General features: G+C 29.7%; 1 protein-coding gene across 5 annotated transcripts in view; it reads right to left on the bottom strand.

The window, feature by feature from the left end:
* The window catches only part of LOC130451303 (matrix metalloproteinase-14-like), a 46,174-nt gene extending 26,367 nt beyond the window's left edge, over positions 1-19,807 (bottom strand). For 4 of the 5 annotated variants that reach the window (XM_056790243.1, XM_056790245.1, XM_056790244.1 and 1 more), the window contains exon 1: positions 19,505-19,784. In XM_056790243.1, coding sequence (XP_056646221.1) covers positions 19,505-19,585 — 81 coding nt within the window. In that variant the 5' untranslated portion in view covers positions 19,586-19,784. Of the gene's footprint in view, positions 1-19,504 lie in introns of all 5 variants that reach the window. The other variant, XM_056790241.1, reaches the window with a different exon arrangement.
* Between the last annotated feature and the right edge of the window lie 1,049 nt (positions 19,808-20,856).

The following is a 20,856-nucleotide window of genomic DNA, read 5'->3' on the forward strand; positions in this document are numbered from 1 at the left end:
GATCCATGATTCGTCGCCTGTCGCGATCTTATAGACGTCTTTTGACAGCCAAATTTCTAACTAATTCCAAAGTATGGTTCCATCTCACGGTATATCACATGACGATCTTGCAATATCAGTTTACGCACAGCATTGATGTTTTCATTACCAAAAGTAGAAGTGAGTTGATCGGCACCCTGCTGTTGGTTTAATCCATGTCGAAAATCATAGAAAATCATCGCACGAAAATTTTCGCGATTTTCCAGGACGTTCTGTAAACAACTCAAATAGCACTCGTTCGAAAACACATTCTGAGTGCGTTCCTCATTAAAAATTTCAAACTTTGTGATAGCAATGACAAATTTGACATATTCACATCACTGCAATATCTATAATGAAATCAATATATTTGTTCTTATAAATCTGTAGAGTGAAGTTCAAATTGTACGAGCAACTCAACCTTGTTATTTCTTACGTACAAAAGTTTACCAGCCTAGTAACTATATACTCACTATTAAATTGCAGTCAATGTATGTTGTTATAATATTTTTGAAATCGCTAAGTTTTATCGTAACATATTTTGAAATATAGTAAATTAGCAGCAGTAAAGCTAGAAGTTAAGTCTGGTATACATTGACTGTAAACATGAGTAATTATTCATTTAAATTCTATTTCCTCCACATGACATGTTATAACAAAATGTATAATTTCAATTTTATTTTAATAATAATAAATAAAAACATACTATTTTCAACAAGCTTTGCATCTAAATGAGAAAAGATTATGCTTAGATGCCGTTCTATGTGTAAATATTCATTTCTCATTACTCTATCTTAGTTTAAATTTATAAAGCGTCCAAAGAATTTACCATACATGCAAATATCAGCAATATTCTCAGATATAAGGTTTTGTTGGACGCTGCGATTAAATATTCATGTCAGTATTACCTATTTTCAACATTTCAACTAAATTTCGATTAGATTTTTTTAAAAAACTTGATAATTGTTCACTGACACGCGTGTCTGTCAAGGTTTTTGTTGTATAATAGACGAGGTAAACTAGGAATTTGAAGCAGTACAACATAAAATCACAATATTCATTGAGATAGCACGCAAAGAGTAAATAAGAACTGAAAATAAAAATACGAAATTGTTACAAATTCTAGACAATTTCGTATAAGTATTGAATATCCACGTATCAATTATTGAATTATCGTTAAAAAACAGAAAACACACTTTTATAGGTAATTGTACTTAAAAGGAAAACAAATCTTAATTTGAGAATAATATGAATGAATTGAAAATCAATGTTATTTTTACTGAACACACTGTTTACAGTACGTTTACACCAACGCTAACAATTACACTGTCTGACGCGTGTTTCGATAACCAAGTCTTTAAAGAAAACTTTATGTTATGTATGAATATTACCAACGGTTCCAGAAATTCCAACTTAGCAATGTTATTTTCATAAAATCGTGGTGTACTCGATATTAATCGTTATAATTCTTTACTAGTTTTATTCTGTTAGTTTTATAATTATTTTATATAGTTATAGATATTTTAATAATTTATTATATTGGGCTCTACCCATATAATACCTAATTTGTGGCAATTAAGTTATTCTATTTGTATACAGTACGCAGCCAAGTACTAGTAGATGTTTGTCCAGCAGTAAACAGCCGAGAACATAAATTGAAACAACAGCATCATTAACGGTATAGCTTGGTATCTTGTGGATAGTGCCTGTCCGTTACATTCTATTATTGTGACCCTGGCAAGTATAATTGCAAGAACTAAGGATGTTAATATTTTTCGTTAAGAAATGTGCATAATTTCAAATTAATTGGACGTTTTGAAAAGAACGAACATAAAATTCAGATTCCGTTACATAGATGCATACATCCAGGCGAAGTTAATGTTAAATTTTGAATGTTTCGAAGTCACGCTACAAATTAATTAGGGAGGGTGGAGAAGAATTTTCAATACCAACCAATATTCATCTAGTATGAGAAGTTGAAAAAGTGATGGGAGGTAAAAATACATATTGCATAGTTTATTATCCAATTTTTTCCAAAAGCATTAAAAAAACTTTATAGATTTAATACTATTGGTAAGTTTTCAATGTTTTTTTTTCAAGATAATTTGAAAACAACCTTACCAACAATAAAGGAAGGTATAAAGTAATATTGCTATATTATGTTCAAGTTTAGAAACTTGTATGAATTTTCTTCGTTATCATCTTATAGGATATTTAATTTTTTTCATGATTTTTAAATTATTTTTATCAATGTTGATTAAATCAAATCAACAATCAATTTACTATATTTCAATCAAATATAGTAAAAGCAGAGAACGGTTCTCAAACACTGGTAACACAACTTAAATATTTATTCTGTAGAAAATATAAGAGGTTTAGAAAACTGAACATATTCAAAAATGCGAATCATCATTTATGAGGATAGGTATTAATGGACTAAGTAGCAGCTAATAATTTGATTCAAAGTTAATGAAAGGACGACAACTCTTCAGAGTAATGTTATCTTCTCGCAAAACTAACTCAGTTTCCAAATATGAATTACATAATATCTTTATTTACCTACTTATATTCAGGCGTTAAGTTCAAGAACGTGGAGTGTAACTAATAATGAAATTTAGAGAAATCGAAAGTGTATCAGCGTAAGAACCATAATTGTATAATCTTTAGTTTTTGTGTCAATTTTGACGAAATTTATGTTCGATCTTGCAGAAAGTTGTTACGATCAGTAAAAAAAAATTGAGAAGTTCATGAGACCGAAAAATTGGCAAACGTGATGAAGTTTAGACTTTTTATGATACTCTAAATAATTCGAATTGAATATCTGAAAACAAAAAATATGTGTTGGATGAACAGTTAATAAATCTTTAGTGATTGAAAGGAATGCAATTTTTTATTATCAACAATGAATTTTCAGCATATTTCGAATACAAGTTAATTAAAAAATGTAGGTATATGATTGGTTCGTCGGCAATGCTCCATACAGTCGGGTTTTGCTTTGAAATAAATCTGCTTATTTTGTCGTTAATAATATTCAATAACCAATCAATAAATTATTACTTTATAAGACTTCCTCGTATGTAAATCAATAATACGTAATTGTTTATAATCATTTTGTTTTATTACAGAGCTATTAAACTACAACAAACAAATACAAATATATTCATGTGCATTATCCTTTTTCCAATTCTTATTCTCGGTGTGATGATTATCAAGGACGATCGCAGGAACAAAGTATTTTAGCGAAAACAAAGTCTGAATATTAATGTTAAATAATTTTTCTGTCAACGACCACTGAACACAGTTATAAATGTTATAGTCCGGGAGGCAGCGACCAAAACCACAAAAGCTGAAAATTTGTCTTAAGCTTCATTTGCTATCACTAGTAAACGAATGGACCTCCAGCTCGCGGACTTCCGGGGGGTATTGCTGCGGCTCCCGGACTATTAAGTTTAATTCTTATTGTCAGGCACAAACGTTATAACTAAAAAGGAAATGCAAAAAGTTAAATGGGAGTTCAAACATGAGCGTTCGAAAAGGGGGTTGAAAGAATCCTTAAATTCATTCATTTATATCTTTCGAGATACTTACTTTGCGAAAAACATCACATTATGCTTTGTGATATTAAAATACTCATAATTCAACGGAATGTTTAAATAAGCAATAGGAATGAGTTTGAGTCTGAAATATGTTTTAAAAACCAGATGCTCCGGTGTCCATTATTGTGCTCCTATTTTTTTATGGAACTCAAGTGAACTAACATGTTCAAAATTATACAATGCATATAATATTACGAAAAATAATGGCTTGTACAATGTTGGCATCCCTAACTATGTAATTTTAGCTGAAGACGTTGATAGCCTGTTACGACTCAGAAATCTGAATTACGACTGCTTCAGGTTGGGCAGTCATTAAAAAAATATATAAAAATATTTTTGGAGCATGAAGAAGTTCCTACTGATGTAATGAGAAATATTTCAACACGTGGAGTAAATTTTCCCATAAAAGTATGAAAAACAAATGATATAGACTTTTCAATGTAAACATTTTAAAAAATTAATGTTGTTTCTTTATAAGAGAAAATACTAGCAAAAATTGATTATTTTCAATTCTCTTATTATTCATACTTGAATTTCTCAATTTTAAATTAAATCGATATTTCTAAAGTTTTTATTAATCTTTTTGAATAAATTTTTGCTTAAATAAACAAATTAAAGTAGTGAAATAAATTTGGACGTTACTTCCCAGTTATCTTGTATGTTATCTCAAAAAAAGTATTGTTTATTATTGTTTGACTTTGCGAAAGATCAGTAAGGTAAACATCAGATAATGTCACTATTTATAATATTATTTTTATCAAATAGATAATGATGTAAATACTAATTTCCCAATTATTTCAATTATCATTCATATATCAAAATTATTTTCAAATTAATCTTTATAAATTTGAATTTATTTTATTGTATATTATTATTCACTTCATTTCCTATCAGTATAATCACATAAAAATTTATCAATAAATCAAGCATAGTACTTTCTAATCAGTCGTACATAAAAATTTATAAATTGTAGAATTGAGAGAAAAATAGAAAATCTGCCAAATTTGAATTCATATTCTCAAGTTCCCCAAATTAAAGATTTCTAGGACCTTGCTCTCTCACAATAAATAAACAATATTTTTATATGAGTACGCCCATGTTGCAATGTAAAGATCAATATCCTGAGAGAATAAACAGGTGTGAGTGTAGGCGAAACAGTTCTTCCGAATCATTTGAAACTGACTCAATAGATTACTATCATGACTACAAAAAATTTTATTAATATAACGGGAGGTGATGAATAAGATGGACACTCACGAGTTTTATAATCGAAAAATATTCAATACATATGAAGGAAGGTATTAAAAAAGTTAACATACAAAGCGGTATTTTTCATTTGCATCTAATACCCTTTCTTTTTTTTAGTCATCGGTGATCAATAGGGGGTCTATAATAAATTATTAAAATCTGATTACCATATTAAACATCAAAATTCAGCAGAATACATTTATCCAGATCTGGTTCAAGTCTACTACAAGAAAACAAGTAATAGATATAAGAACTAAATGAAAATTATTAAGAGCGAGTGGCAGGATTCTTGAATTTCGGCATAAGAATAATACAGATATCAACAGAAAGGTTAATTCTAAATAGTCAAAAGTTTCATAAACATTGAGGTAAAGATATAAAATAAATGCTAATATAATTTCAAAGTCACTTGGACATTTTCGCCTTCATCTCAATTTTACATTCTGTATGGTTTTAGGTTTAAACTTTTTTAAAAAGCGTTCAATTATTAATTTATAATAGGAAGTTCCTTTATTTATTATGTGGGTATATTCCTTATAAAAATGTTTTAGCATACGTCAATGCACTATTTACATTCCTGATAATTTTGTTATCTGTGTGAGTCATACGACACCGATAATATGAATAATATAAATGATTCGTACATAAAGATGACGGTTGTGACTTGCGTAATTACAAAATTTTTGATAACTGATTCACATGAAACAAAATCTCTTTTGTACTAATTTCATTATTTGAAATTTCAGAGTTAGTTTTTCTCGTCTTGTAAATGTTCGATGTACATATAATTATGCATTCTTACATGTAAATATTTCTGTTAGACTGATGAAAATTAAAAAAAAAATGTTAATATATTTGGAATATGATCAGGTTGCACTTTGAATAGGTAAATGAGTTGTACTTTTTGTCTTTTCATAAGCTGATTACTAATGTCATTCCATTTGAAAATTTCAAGAAATCTGAAATATATAATACATAACGCATTCAAGTTCCCAATTGAAAGATTAACTGTGTTCTTGTTTTTTCCCGAAGTTGTGATAAAAGTCTTGCCTTCATTTAATCCTGCAATTTAAGAGGATACCTCTGTATACAAGAACCTTAAGCTTACTATATCTCAAGATACATGAAACATAATAATTATACAAGGACGACAATTTGTGAACTGAATAAAAAAAGTATCATTTCTAATGTAACGAAACAGAGAAATTTTTTGAGGCGAATTCGGTATTTTCAACCAGTGGTATAGGAGATTTCAATCAATGTTTTTTCTGTTAACCAACCAAAACAAAAATGTAAAACAATATCCAACATTAAACAGTTGAGACAGTATTGCACATAACATATATACCTAATGAGTGGCATTACAAGTGTTAAACTCAAAAGGAATAATCTTTTGACTTTTATTTTTTGGTAATGTAATTTGAGACCCCGTAGCTGAATACACTCCTGAACAGGGTGGTGTGAATTAACTGTCTCCTCCCCATCATATCCCACGCATGTTCGATGGAATGGAAACTAGTGACCGAGGTGGCAACAGCAAAACATTAAGGTCAGCTTCTTGCAGAAATTCCATGGTTATGTGTTTTCTTGCTGAAAAATGTCGTGTTGGCTAATATCTATTCAGGAAAAATGCTAAATTGTATGACATCATGAACATAACCATTACTTCAACAGTTCTATACACATCTCTTTCAGCAGCAAACCCATAATTATCGCTATACACGACGGAGTCTTACCCTTCTACGGTTATCAGAATCGCACTTTGTTGTAGAATACGATCTCTATACTATTCAAATGTTGACGACAGTGGTCCCTAAATATAGCAATAATAGATTTTGGGTTCTAAGCATGATCACGAAATTTTTTAACAATAATAAATTACATAAAAAATTTAAGATAAAAAAAATGTGAGATAAATTCTATTAGGGCTTGGGTAGCATCGCGCGTATGTGCGTACTATATATCGCGGATGTAAACGTAGAACTTGAATGACAAATGGCTCATTGGAAAGGTGTAATTAAGCATAATAAAGCAAGCAGAAGAACGGATGCAGATGTTGCTGCGTTATCCCCTATCGTCGGCCATTTGACTAAGGATAAAATTAGAGGAAAATCGCAGAAAACCTGTGGTACCGACGAGTAGTGAGATGGGGTTTGGTATTTGGATTTCACCTAATCGGCAAGGAAAGCAAACAACTTTGAGGTAGACCGCTGCTAGTAGCCGAAGAGGGAAATAAGGAAGTTTCCTATTGGTTGTAATGGGTATCAGGACACTGACAGATTGGAAGTATGGATTGTAATTGAAATCCCTATTTTACGTAAAAATGTGATGTGATACTTTTACCAAAGTGAATATGAATCTAGCCATTAGCATTAAATTACATGAATTATATAACAGATCTATATTATTTTCCATAATAAAATGCTCTAGTAAGTTATTACGGTTATTATGTAATGGAGAATAAAAAAGGTATTATTGGTACGAATTATGAGTAAAAAATAGATCATAATAGCACAAAAAGACTATGGTTATATTTTTGCAATCGGCAAGAATAGACCAGAAACAAATAATTGGCGAGAAATTGCTTTATACTGTCAAGGTCTGTGGTAATAAGTACATAGAGTGAACAAAAACAAATATTAGTACTTTCTCTCTCTATCTCTATATATAGTTTTATGAACAATGTAAGGAAATGTTTTACATACAAAAATGAGTACCGCCAGACTTACCTTGAAAACGAAAGATCAATATGTTGATTCATCATACAAATTTTAAAACTAATTCATTTTCAAGTAATTAAACTTACATAAGAAAGATTGCTTTGTAATTATTCATTCCGTACAATAATTCGCATTTTAACATACCTTTCTGAACCGCAAATCACTATAATATATAATATTATATATGCTACTATAATTGAAGTGGATGTGATGGTGTGATTATTAAAATGATAATCGACTAACTAAGAATTCGTTTTCTGCCTGTTACACAAATTCACATATTTTACGACCATAATGATGTCTCGATTCTAAATCTTATGAAAGGTCAGGACAATAATAAACGTACTGCACGCCATTCTCTGTCAAGTAGAGCATTTTAATAAGTATCAGATAGAGGAAACATTTGTTCCTCTTTTTTACGAATGACAATAAGTCCGCAAATAGGTTGAAATTACAATATTTAATTTCATTCAAAAATAGAACTCTAACTGAAGTGGGTTTAAAGGTTAAGTTATTTATAAGATTCAAGTAACTTCCAATAAAGCTTGAAGATGGAACTTTGTTTTGCTTTTTCTAAATAAACTATTTATGAATAAATTTGTTTCTTGGAATGTTTATTACGAGAACTGAAAAATAACTAGAAAAAACTAAACTTATTTTCTAAAATAGCTGACTGAATCACATCACAAAGTCATTTTAATAATTTTTTTAATATAAATACGTTGTACTGATTTTTGTTCCTTCTACTGACTGACAATTTCGAATTGAGTTTTATACTAGAACTCTTATTTGGAATTAGAAGAAGATATTAATAATGTATATCAAGAAGAAATTGATAATTCACTTTTAGACAATAATTTTTCATAATTCGTTTTTTCCTTTTCGATAGCCGAATATATCGACCAATAACTGTATTTTTTTTTGTTTTTCAACTTGTATTACCTGGATTTGTTTCGATTTCTTGTGGATAATTTTTAAATAATATTGATTTCACTAGCTACATTCATCTCAGTAATATACATTTCCTTATTAATGACATTAAAACTTTCATACGCAGAAGAAATAACTTCTTAACTTGTTTTAATAATTTTTTGGCAATATCATCAATATTTTTATAGCAGGCTATAATCAAGTCCTATCGTGGAATCGACCGTAGTGTTTATGAACTATACTGCAATTAGTGTGCGATCAGAAGAAAGTAGAGTAGCACTAAGAAGATCAACGCTATCGCCACATCAAGCCTTTGGTGACTTTTCAGACCGTCCACGATTAGTTTTGACTTAGGCTGCGGAACACTGAAATCAACGGCGTTGATCCAAAGAACGACAGCAATGGGAGGCAGAATGGCGTAAGATGGTATCCACATCTATAGAAGTGTAGATAGCTACGATAAACACTTTATTGATTGTTTTTTAAATACATGTTTACATGCAAATATTATCATTTCATTCTTGATGTAAGGCTATCAAACTACAAAAAAGGTCGATAAACTTCAGACTTTAGATAAAATCGTACGAAGCTACTGTTATAAACTAGTAATGTCACATGGATTTCTGACTATGACACTGGCAGTTATATTTTTTAAATTATTTTAGTTGAAAATCCATACACCGATAATAGTAGTTGTCCAACATTTCTAAATATCTAGCTTTGTTTTAAACTACCGTTACATTCCTGTAAACTCTATTATTCCTAATAATTTGCGTGTTAGGAACAGCACAGTAAATTACTATAACGTATAAACTCCTAGATAGCATATTGTATCTATTTAGACAAAAATATAAATAGATAATTGTATCACTATTTCAACAGAACAAAAATCCGTTATATTGTCATGTACGAAATACCCGTGCTATGGGAAATTGGCTTAAATAATGAAATTCTGACCATACCAAACAAAATATATTCAACAATTTGAACATCTCGCGTTTATATTGTTCGCAACGATCATTATTTTCAAGCAAGTTTGGTATAAAATTCTACGAGATAAAATCAGTTTCACAGTTCATTGTATCTAATTTTGATGAAGAACTTCTGCAAAGTTTCTAAAAACAACAGGTGAAAGAAATTAAACCGCATTTTGATCAGATAACATCAGTGAATACCACTTGTGATATACTTATCTGCTTAGTTTTTCTCAAAAACTATACATAAATAAACTCGACATTTCAAAAGAGCATACACCTTTCATGGTCTCTTAAGAAACGAACCAAATTAGAGGTAAAAGAACTTTATAAATACTGCAAAGATGTACAAGGACAATTTTAATTTTAATTTTCTTTCATATGAATTATTCACCAACATGTGCCGTTATGGGATTTATTATTCTATCGATGCTCGATTGTTTGTATTGTATTTAAAATAAAATTCAACTGTACTTAATAAAATATATACAATTGTTTCGTGAACATATTTTTTTATATCTTCAAGATAAAAATGGTTTTTGACAGGTAACACGAATTAATTATTCAAAAGTAAGATACCGACTCTCCTCAATTATTAGTGTGAGATTCAATTGTCATCTAGATAGCTCTTATTTTGGTTTGGCTTGACTGAAATAATTTTCGAAAAAGGTCAGCGTTTAAGTGTAAAGTTTCACAAAATTTAATTTATGTTATATTTGAGCGTGTATTACAATAATGGAGCAGGATTAAAAGTAGATTATAGTTTGAAACTGCATGTATTACCAAAATATTTCCAAGTAAATCTGACAATGTTGCAGCAATAGAAGGGCCGACTGCTGCTTTGAGCTTTTTCAAGGATGATGTTGGAAAGGGTTGTTAAGGATTATGAATGACACGCTGACAAGAACGTTGACAAAATATACTCCTCGAACTTTTTTAGAATTAGAAACTTTAGGAATGGCATTTTTAAGAAATGAATATATGAATCTATCAAACAACCTATTAAAATAAATTAAAGATAGATGAGTTCACATTATCAATCATAATTCAAGTTATTATATCACAAAATTGACACAAGTTTCAAATACTGTATTAGAGCCTTCACGATCCTGCTATCAATGCGTGTAAAATGTTAAAAGATTTCGAATTTTATTTAAAATATCAATGATCTATTTTTGATAACCCACAGAAGATCATGTACAAACCAAAATAAATTAATGTCAAACTCTTTATCTTATTTTCAACTTAATGTCATAGTAGTTCAGCAATTTTAATAAGAGACTGAACTAGAGTATTTGAATTGTTTCAAAAAATGTTCTAACTGAATGCAAAAATATATTTGAAATATTGATATTGGTCCTCTGAATTATAATTGTAAAATCTTTCTTGATATAGCTACATACTCATTCGAGCTTAAAACGCAATCTAGCTATATTTTCAAGTAGATACAACAAATGAAGTTATCTCTTGGTATACATTTTAATTATAAATAGTTACCAAGAATACCATAGTGTCCTTAACATTTATAATTTTGATTACTAGTACGAATGATTATAGCCTCATTATGTCAATTTTGACTGATCTACAATGTAAGTTGGAATTTCTGGAACCGTTGGTGATATTCATACTGCACTGTTTACTACCGTTACACCAACAGTCACAATTATGATGTCTGACGCGCGTTTCTATCAACCAAGTTATTGTCTGCGGAAACTGAAAGTTTACCTTTTGGTAGTGTAAACAGTGTGTTCAATATGTTCTACAATGTAAAAAAGTGAGAAAACCCTGAATAACTTCCCTTAATATCAATTAATATTTTTCAGTAATATAAATGAACTGAAAGGAAAGACAAATACATATGTACTATGTAATGGAACTTTTTAAATAAACTTTCACCAACTTCCTCATACTAAGAATCGACGAAGATTACGAAAATAAATTAAAACGCCATTACAATGTTATCATGTGAAATGATTTAACTATTAAAATTGATTTCAGTTTTATCCAGATGACAACCAAAAATAATTTAATGATTATTTTAAGAACTAGAGAAAAATTCCAATTTGTATTTACATACTTTTCACGTTCATGGTAATAACTTAAATCTAGTTTTAAGCAAAAAAATGATATGTTCACAGAAATATTTTTAACAATCCTTAAGTAATTTTCATACGCACAAAATATCTAGTTAACGAGAATAGAAAAACCGATTATTGCTATTTGCAACATAGTTTCTATTTTACACATTTCAAAAAGTGTGCAATTGTCTGAATAATGCAACATTTCAATCCATTCCTGAGTAGGCTTAGTAGCTTGCCGGTAAAATAACCAAACACATCTAAATAAACTAATAAATGGAACAAGAAAATAGACAATAGCGATTTTATGGTAAGAAAACATATATAAGTTTTAGTGCAACCCTCGTATTTCTGTATTTATCAAAAGCCTCCTTGATATTACAAACGATAATACACAATAACACATAAGAGTCGCGGAATGGTACAAAGAATGACTCATTGCAGACAACAAATAAAGAATTGTTGCTATAAACGTTACTACTATTACAATTAGCGACTGTGACACATGGTCTTAAAATAATATCCGTTGAGATATAAAATACATTTTACGATTTTCGAAGAAATAATGTCTGTGCCAATGCGTCCATATGTTTTGGATGGCATGGAATTTTTTTGGTAAATTCAAAAAGTTTAAGCATTACAAACCCTTTTATTTTGTCACATTAACTACAAATGTTCTGATAATTGCATAAGAGTAGTGCATCTTTTTGAATTACAAGTATAAAGTTGTTCACTACACCTGTCTTCTTTAAATTATTCATTTTCCTCCTTAAATTTTAAAATTCATTTATGTGTCTGATGGCACACATTTTTGAGTATGAATGACTCGTGGATAAGAACTGAGATAAATTTCAGCCCTTCATAAAAAGTAATAAATTGGTCTGCTTTTGGAAAACGTGTAATGTTCGAGGTCGTTAAATATTAGATATACCAGGGCGGTTTAACAGAAGAGTAGCTTTTCAATAAAAAACGTTGCTGTACTATAAAATATATTGAATTTTTTAATATAATATTCTGTTAACTCCAGCAAATTTTTTAAGAAGCAAAATAGCCATTTTTCTCTGCCGTCAACAAGTAATCGACGGAAGTAAGATCAAGAGAATATGGCAAATGGGCAATAAATCTTACCAAATGCCTGCAACAATTACAAACGAATGGCCAGGCGTATTGTCCTGATGGATGAAAACACTTTTCTTCAACAGTTGCGGTCGTGATTTCTAAATTGGTTACGAAAATGTGTTAGCACTCATCTCAAAATACGGTAGCCATGACTTTATTGGCAAAAAACTGTTTTGCTGTCTTGGGAGGAAGTTCTCTAGATGAAGTCCACTGTTTCGATTGTATGGTGTACCCAAGTTTCATGTACTGTGCCATATAGACACAAGTAAATCACTTACCCTTACGTCTGAACATATACAAATATCAAATTGCGAAAATGTTGTCAACATCTGAAAAGATGCTCTTCTGATGAGCCACCCTTGTATGAATTAGATAATATACAAAATATATTTTGTATATGAAATGAAATTATAACTACTGATCTCGTTCATTTGTAACCCTGATTTATATTTGCATGTATTTGTAATGATATATGTAATTGTTGACTGTTTTCAAAGATTGTGAAAGAATATATCAATAAGTCACGAGTTTTACCATTATTTACACTAAAAATAGTTTTTATTTACAAAACCTTGTAGTACTTCGGATTCTTCACATCACTTCAAAAATTATTAAAGTTTATAGTATAATGAATTTTTCATGCCTCTGTTTTTTTGAAATAGATTTAAAAAGTGAGTATTGTTTTATTTATTTGAGAAGCACTAACGCACCTTGATATAATTCAAACTTAAGATTGGTATATAGCTCGCGCTCTTCGAAATATTTAATTGAATAAAAGATGCTATATCTACGTGTTTTTATTTACATAAAAAACTGTCTAGTCAAAGTCATGTGCTCGCATGAATATCGATAAAATAATGACGAAACGGTGTTTAGTTCGTACCTGTCACATACTCATGACGTATAAACATATTCGTAGTTTATAGTAGAAAACAAAGTAAACCATTAGAATTGTCATAGAAAAACAACGCTAGAAAATAATAATTAGAATTTTAGAAATTTAAAGGGTGATTGAGTAATTGAACATTGAGGATTTTATACGTTTTGGCGTTTCAACATAAAAATATCTACTTGTTATTAAACTTAAACTACGTAGATCATGTACATTTGAAGTTACCACCAAAAAAATTGAATGCGACGTTCGGAAACTGTGACGTTTTGGTTTAAGCTTTGCAATCGGCTGATAAGTGTCTAATCTAGGATGATAGTTTCGAAAAGTACTAATATCATAATCAAGTAATTTGTGTACTAGCAATGTTGTACCAGCAGAAAATAAATGAACTAGGAAAATTTCACTGACGAGGCTGGAGGGTCAGCTGTTTATTCTTTACGTAATAAGATTTGAAATTTTTTGTTTAAAACAATTTTATAGTGAGGTATACTAATGATCACTCAATTACTACATTGTTATTTTTAAATTTCCATGTTTCCATATTTCAATGAATGTTGTAAAACATAGAGTAAACATATTTTGTTTCGATAAAATTGGAGAGTATCTCAAGTATCTTAAGCTGATGTTTGTTCGTTAGTCAATTAACGGTAGTGTAAGCTTTTTTTAAACAATTATTTCAGAAATTTATCACTAATGGATTTTGAGGCTATTGACTCACGATTCATACTTAATTGTATCCATTTACACATAACGTTTTATATTTTCTAAATATACTTGAATATGTAGTATTGATACAAAACCATACTAATAGTATAACGAAACTATACCATTTATATTTAAAATAAACCTCTGAGATAATTTTATTGTATTAAAATCCAACCAATACAGATCACTGTTAGTTAAAGTGCATTGCATGACAATCATCAAGGATTTTGTGCAAATTATATATACCCGGAAATAGTTGGATTCACCTTGATTAGTCCACATATACGGAGGAAGCACTTCCTTGGTGACAAATTTAACTAAGAATTTTATTGACTCCGGGTGATAAATACATGGTCAAGGTACACAATATTTTTTATTTGTTATAAAAAATATCCAAGAAAATTATGGCTAACCCGATTTGCATAAAAAATATACGAGGTGTGGTTTGAAAAATATTTATAAAGATAATGAATAATAGATAATTAATATAAAAAGAATATCACACATAAAAGTGATTCTTCTGATTTTACGGTGAATAGGTAAATTCGGTTATGGTATTATGAATATTTTCAACACAAACCACTATCATGGTATTAAATTTGAAATGCTTTCTGATGAAGCATTTCTTCAATAATTATTCCATCTACTGTGAAGAATAATTCCTCATTTTTAAACACTTGCTACTCTATTTCATGTTGTGTCTGTGGTAATGCTCATTTGGCAAATCATCATATAATCATTGTTTTAATATGGGAAGGGGGTTGAGGGATATTTTAGGTTTGGCCCAGATATAGGAAAAATTTTCTTCTCCAGGGCTGGAATTGTGGTAGATTTAGGAGGATAATGTGGTGTGGACTGAAATGAAAAGTTCACCAGGCTTACAGGAAAACTGCAGAAAACCTGCAACACCGACGTTCCATAAACTTCTACAAGGTTCTAAATATGTAGTATATAAATTTCCTAATTATCTAAAAATTCAATATCAAGAGAAAATTATAGAACTAGTGGAAAAGTAGATAGAAAATGGAAGGCTGAAGCAAGTAAATAAAGATCAAAACTCTAATAAGCAGTGTAATAATAAGAATGAGCAAGACTATTGAAAAACACCCACAAAATTGGGGGCAATTATAAAATAAAAGGAAATATTAAGATGGAAAAATGTTAAACAAATATACGCTGCCTTAGCTTGATGTTGTCACCTAGAAAAAATACTGCCTGCATTTACATTTCATATTAGATGAGGAAAATAATGAACGTTTACATAAAAGTAGATAAGCTTATACTGAGAAAAGATTAGGTGAATTGAGTCATGTCATTAATGAATATCAGCTGGACAATCGCAATTTGTTATATGTTGGGAAAGATACATGAACCAGCTACATGTTACCGGTTTTTCTATTGACACAAAAACCACCAGCAAAATTGAGATCGGTTTCTCCAAAAATAACTTACATTCAAATCATAATAGTTCAATTAATATTTTTTTTCTGTAAATCAAAAAATCTTAATTCTTATAAATATTTTCATTTTTATCGGAGCTTTCTCTGGATTATTCTGATTCCTATATCATTTTTTTTCCACTGATTTCCAAGGTTAATATACACTTTCATATAATTTCCTAAAATTGCTCAATTATCTTAAGCGGAAATAACTATACAACTTACTACTATTCATTTATTAGTGATTCATACTAGATAATAAATTTTAAAGAATGATAATGTTTTTACCTATATTTTCAAATAAGAAATAATGATTGAGTTGCTGGAAGCGTCATCTATAATCAAATAAATATTAATTAGATATTAAATATCAACTTTTGCATGAATCAAACTAGTTTTCACGATAAATACACCTTTTCTAGGTATTTGTGTTGCTAACTCATAAATATATTTATGATTATATATATTTATTGAATAAGATGTTACTTATGATGTAATAATTTTTTTTAATGTAGAATTTATCATTACGAGATAGAAATGGTGCGAAAACTGACACACTTATCTTTTTGGGACAGCTCATATAATAAACATAGGCCAATAGTTGGTTAATATAAGAGCCTTTTTAATTGATTTCATCTTGCCATTTTCATGTCAAGTCACTATGAGTAAAGTACCCGCAAAGTCTCGCACGTATAGACACACAAAAGAACCCAGATTAAAAAAATCCTACCAAAAGGAAAAGAATACTACGTCAGGGTTTTCACATTTGAGCCTAATCTAACTTTAATTATAATTATTCTATTGGAAAAAGTCAAGACCAGTTAGTTCGCAAAAAATAATTCGCAAATTGTATTTGACATTTTAATAGACTGGTGTGTGTGTGTGTGTGTGTGTGTGTGTGTGTGTGTGTGTGTGTGTGTGTGTGTGTGTGTGTGTGTATGTGTGTGTGTGTAGAAGACAAACCACTACGTGAGTATGAGGATTATTTGAGACGCATTGAAGAACATTTTGATCGAAGTCCAAGAGTAGAGCAGAAAATACCCCAACCAACCGTGTGGAATGTTCTGAGACGACGCTCGTTGTAATAGTTCTACCAAATACAACGTGCGGAGGCTCTCAGCCAAAGACAATGAGACGCGCCTGGAATTTTATGCTCATATGCTAATTTTTAGCGACGAAGAAAATTTCCAATTTGTGGAGTAATCAACAGACGCATATAGGGCTAGCAAAGTCTACATCCAATGTTGAAACATAATAGAGACTCTCCGAAGATAATGGTGTTTTGTGCCCTATCCTGTTAAAAAGTTTTTTCTTTGCGGAAGTAACTGAAATATCATACCTGCACATGTTGTTCCTTCAAGTTCACTCACTTCGCTTATGAGGCTTTTTGACTGAATGATTTTTTTGCGGCTCCAGATAGGTCACAGGAGAAAGACCTTGCTTAAAACTTTGAGACATTGAGATCTTCTGATCTCTCCTCATGTGACTATTTCTTATGGGGTCATGTTAAGAAAGTTGTTTACTTTTCGCCTCTATAAACGGCACCCAGTAACAATACAACAATACAACTTACTACTATTTATTTATTAGTGATTCATACTAGATAATAATAGCTAAATACATATTTAAATTGACGAAAATCACAAAAAGATACTTAGTATATCGATGCCCCTTAACAATAAGCATTCCAATTTATCAACTGTACATGAGCTACCTGGTAGAATTGTATAAATTTCTGATTGTCTTATGACACTCTAGTGTCATTTAATATTGTTAGCCCTGTAACCTGATGTCATTTATAACGATTACGTCCCCTGTCTAGGCAACCAGGAAAGGTCACAACAGTTAACGTTCAGGTTACAAATTTAATTAGTTCATAATATATAAAATTCATGTCATCGCTGTGTTTCACGGATACTTAAAATTAAAACTTATTTCACTAATTTCCCACTCATTTTTATCTATCGATTGGCTTCATTTTTTAGTTATTCTTTCTGCATTATACATTTTGCAACAGTAATTATATATTCTGATTAATAAATCATGGTATAATTCCAAACTCTATGTATCTAACTTGTACATTGTGTTCGAGCCATAACAATAGTAGTAAATTGGTTTCTTAGGATCATTAAATCATTTCAAATAATAATGATTGTAAAACAAAAATTTCTATAATGGATATTATTGATTTATTACTTCATTGATAATTAACATTATTAATTTTAATTCATATTAATATTAAAAATTATGCTTTCGGTGTATAATTGCCTTATCAACTTTACACTGTGCAAAGGTGAGTAAATATAGATTTATTCATATGACTGCAAACAACTGGTATGATGAATCATTGAAACTGAAACACTTGGGTAGGAGATTTAAAAGAAATAAAATTCATTCTAATGGAAAAAAGACAGTATTTTGTGAGCAGTGTGATTCATTTCCCTAATACATCATTAATGCGTCTCCTTTATTTGTTATTAACAATATAATAAAAATAATTATCGTTGATGCAATGACGCTGATACCGGTTATCTCCGAATTTCAGGGTCACGTGGAGAAATTTTTGTAATTATTGACTTTTTTTATGTCGCTATTTACTTATTACAATCTAGGTTAATTAATTCACTGAGAGAATATTATAGAGATACTACGTGAGAAATACTTGTGATTTATTATCACACCCAAAAAAATATTTATCTACCTGATATCCATTTTTTAATACGGTTTTCTGTGAAAGGATATTTTTATTGACTTGATATTTTATCTGCCGTTACGCCCTAAAAATCCAGAGCAATGAATTGAGCTATAAGTAGATATGTTTTTTCAAAGTATTATTATATGATAAAATTTATGCAGAATCTTTAGAGGAACTTAAACACAATCTAAGATGCCGGACATACCTGACAAATATAGTTAACGATAAAAATGACGTGTTCTCTTTGATTTGGAATACTTTTCATTTGATTTCAATATTTGCGAACCCAAATTAGCAAATTGCGCAAAAATTTCTCCAATCTATAATAAGGTCATTATTTTTTGCTTAAGATATTTGCCAATTAAGGTTGAACAATAATTCATTAATGCATTCAAACTATTTTTTGTTTAGTTTTGAGGAAATTCTAAAATGTTTACTCTCACTTTTTATTTAGAGAAACTGATTTAAAATATCAGTGATCACTTCCAAATAGTATTAGGAATATGTTATACCTATAATAAAAAGTAAAAAAACGTATGAATATATATAAAAATAGATCATTCAAGGGCCAAAAAATTTGTGAAAGATTGCATATTATCAAGTTAAAAGTTAATCTAAGAGGAATGATCAGACTAAAGTGAAGAAAAATTAATTGACAGGGAATCACTATATAATTGATAATAGGAGAACGTGAATTTGTAGTAATATGTTCGAAATATATGACTGATAATAAGAAGTAAATAGACAAAGAAAAAAATTATTTTTGTGCTACTTTGTTATATACAAAAACGAAAAATTCACGGAAACAACATACTGTTTATATGTAATGAGTTAATTTATAGACGCACTCAATAGTAATTCATAGAAAATTTGAGACCAATAAAAGTGTATTATAATAACATCGAAAACATGTAATTATCGTATAAAAACATAATTTCAAAACCAATTTGTTATTTGATAATTGTAAAAGCACAAATACAAAGACAAACAAAGCACTACCTACTTACTAACCATTAAAAACTTTATAAATAAAAATTTTTAGATAGCTGAAATACAGAAGAAGGATCTGAGAAATAGTTCTAAAACTTACCAACGCATTGCTGTCACTAGGGGCAGGGAAAACGTTTATCAAAAAACACAAAAGTAGAGTACTAATCACTAAAACCTGCATTTTGACTTCACGAAACGAACAGTGATACTAAATTTATTAATTCAACTGAAAACGTTATCAGTCGTTATAAAGATAAATCAACGATAAGAGCTATCTTAGTCAATTAAAAAAAAAAAGTTTGAACCAAAAAACATCAATCGCGTAAAGAAACGATGAATTTGGGTCCAGCTAAGAACGTTGGGCTGACTTGACAGTCACTCCTTCGGAGGATTGGTGATCACTAAAGTTTTCGCGATTGATGCGCGTGTTTATATGTAAGCGCGCAGGACAACCTACCGCAAGGATTCTTCCAACAATGAAATTTTAAATTTTTTGTTGTGGTTTCTGTATATATCAACGTACGGCTTTAAGTTCTTAAAAATTACTATATTCCGACCTTAGTTAAACCTCAGCAAAGCGAATTTTTTTCAATTGACGATATATAGATTTATTTATTGTCATAAAATTATAACAAAGCTTTTATTAAATTCATATGCATATATTATGTTTTATATTGAGGAAGAAGGCTTTTCACATAATTTAACATCGGAATTTCAATAGCTTCTTAATCAGTAATATTTTATGGACAAAATGAGCAGACCACTTAATTAAATCTGAAAATTTGCAGTTTCCCACAAATAATGTCGCATTAAAATAATAACGGAAACCAAATAATCTATCAAATAAGGATTTAACACAGCCACAATTAAACTTACTCTAGCGATAAATATATTTTGCTGGAAAACAAATAAAAATTCAATAAAGGAGAATAACAGTATCTGATGGATATCTCGTAACTCTTATGAAGCTTAATTTAAAAAGTGATAATTTTGTACTCTGACCGAATTTTGGTTGCTATTTGAACATCTGTTAATCAATTTTTCAGTCGACTGCTAACCTATTTCCTATGTTTGAGAATCTGCTGGATTATAGGCAATTATTATTTTTAATATTGATAAAAAACGTTTTTTAGTTAGGAACCAGTCCACTAAGGCTTCTTATTGAACTGTAGCGAACACAAAATTTGACTTAAATTTGTATTTTAGCTGGAATTGTCTATGTCTTAAGAATTAGTACAGTGCTTAATGATTGACCACAATGCTATCTCACATTTAGAACGAAAGATTGGTCAAAACTCTTGAAACCGTTCACAAACACGATATCTCTCTGTTAGACACTAGTCGACCTTTTCTCTTTTCTCTAAAAGTCAAATTACCACTAGAAAACACCGGTTTTAAAGCCATAACATTAACATAACAAAGTATTCAATATTACAGCCTTCTGGATGTCGG

The sequence above is a fragment of the Diorhabda sublineata genome, chromosome X (assembly GCF_026230105.1).
Source record: "Diorhabda sublineata isolate icDioSubl1.1 chromosome X, icDioSubl1.1, whole genome shotgun sequence".
NCBI classification, from domain to species: Eukaryota; Metazoa; Arthropoda; class Insecta; order Coleoptera; family Chrysomelidae; genus Diorhabda; species Diorhabda sublineata.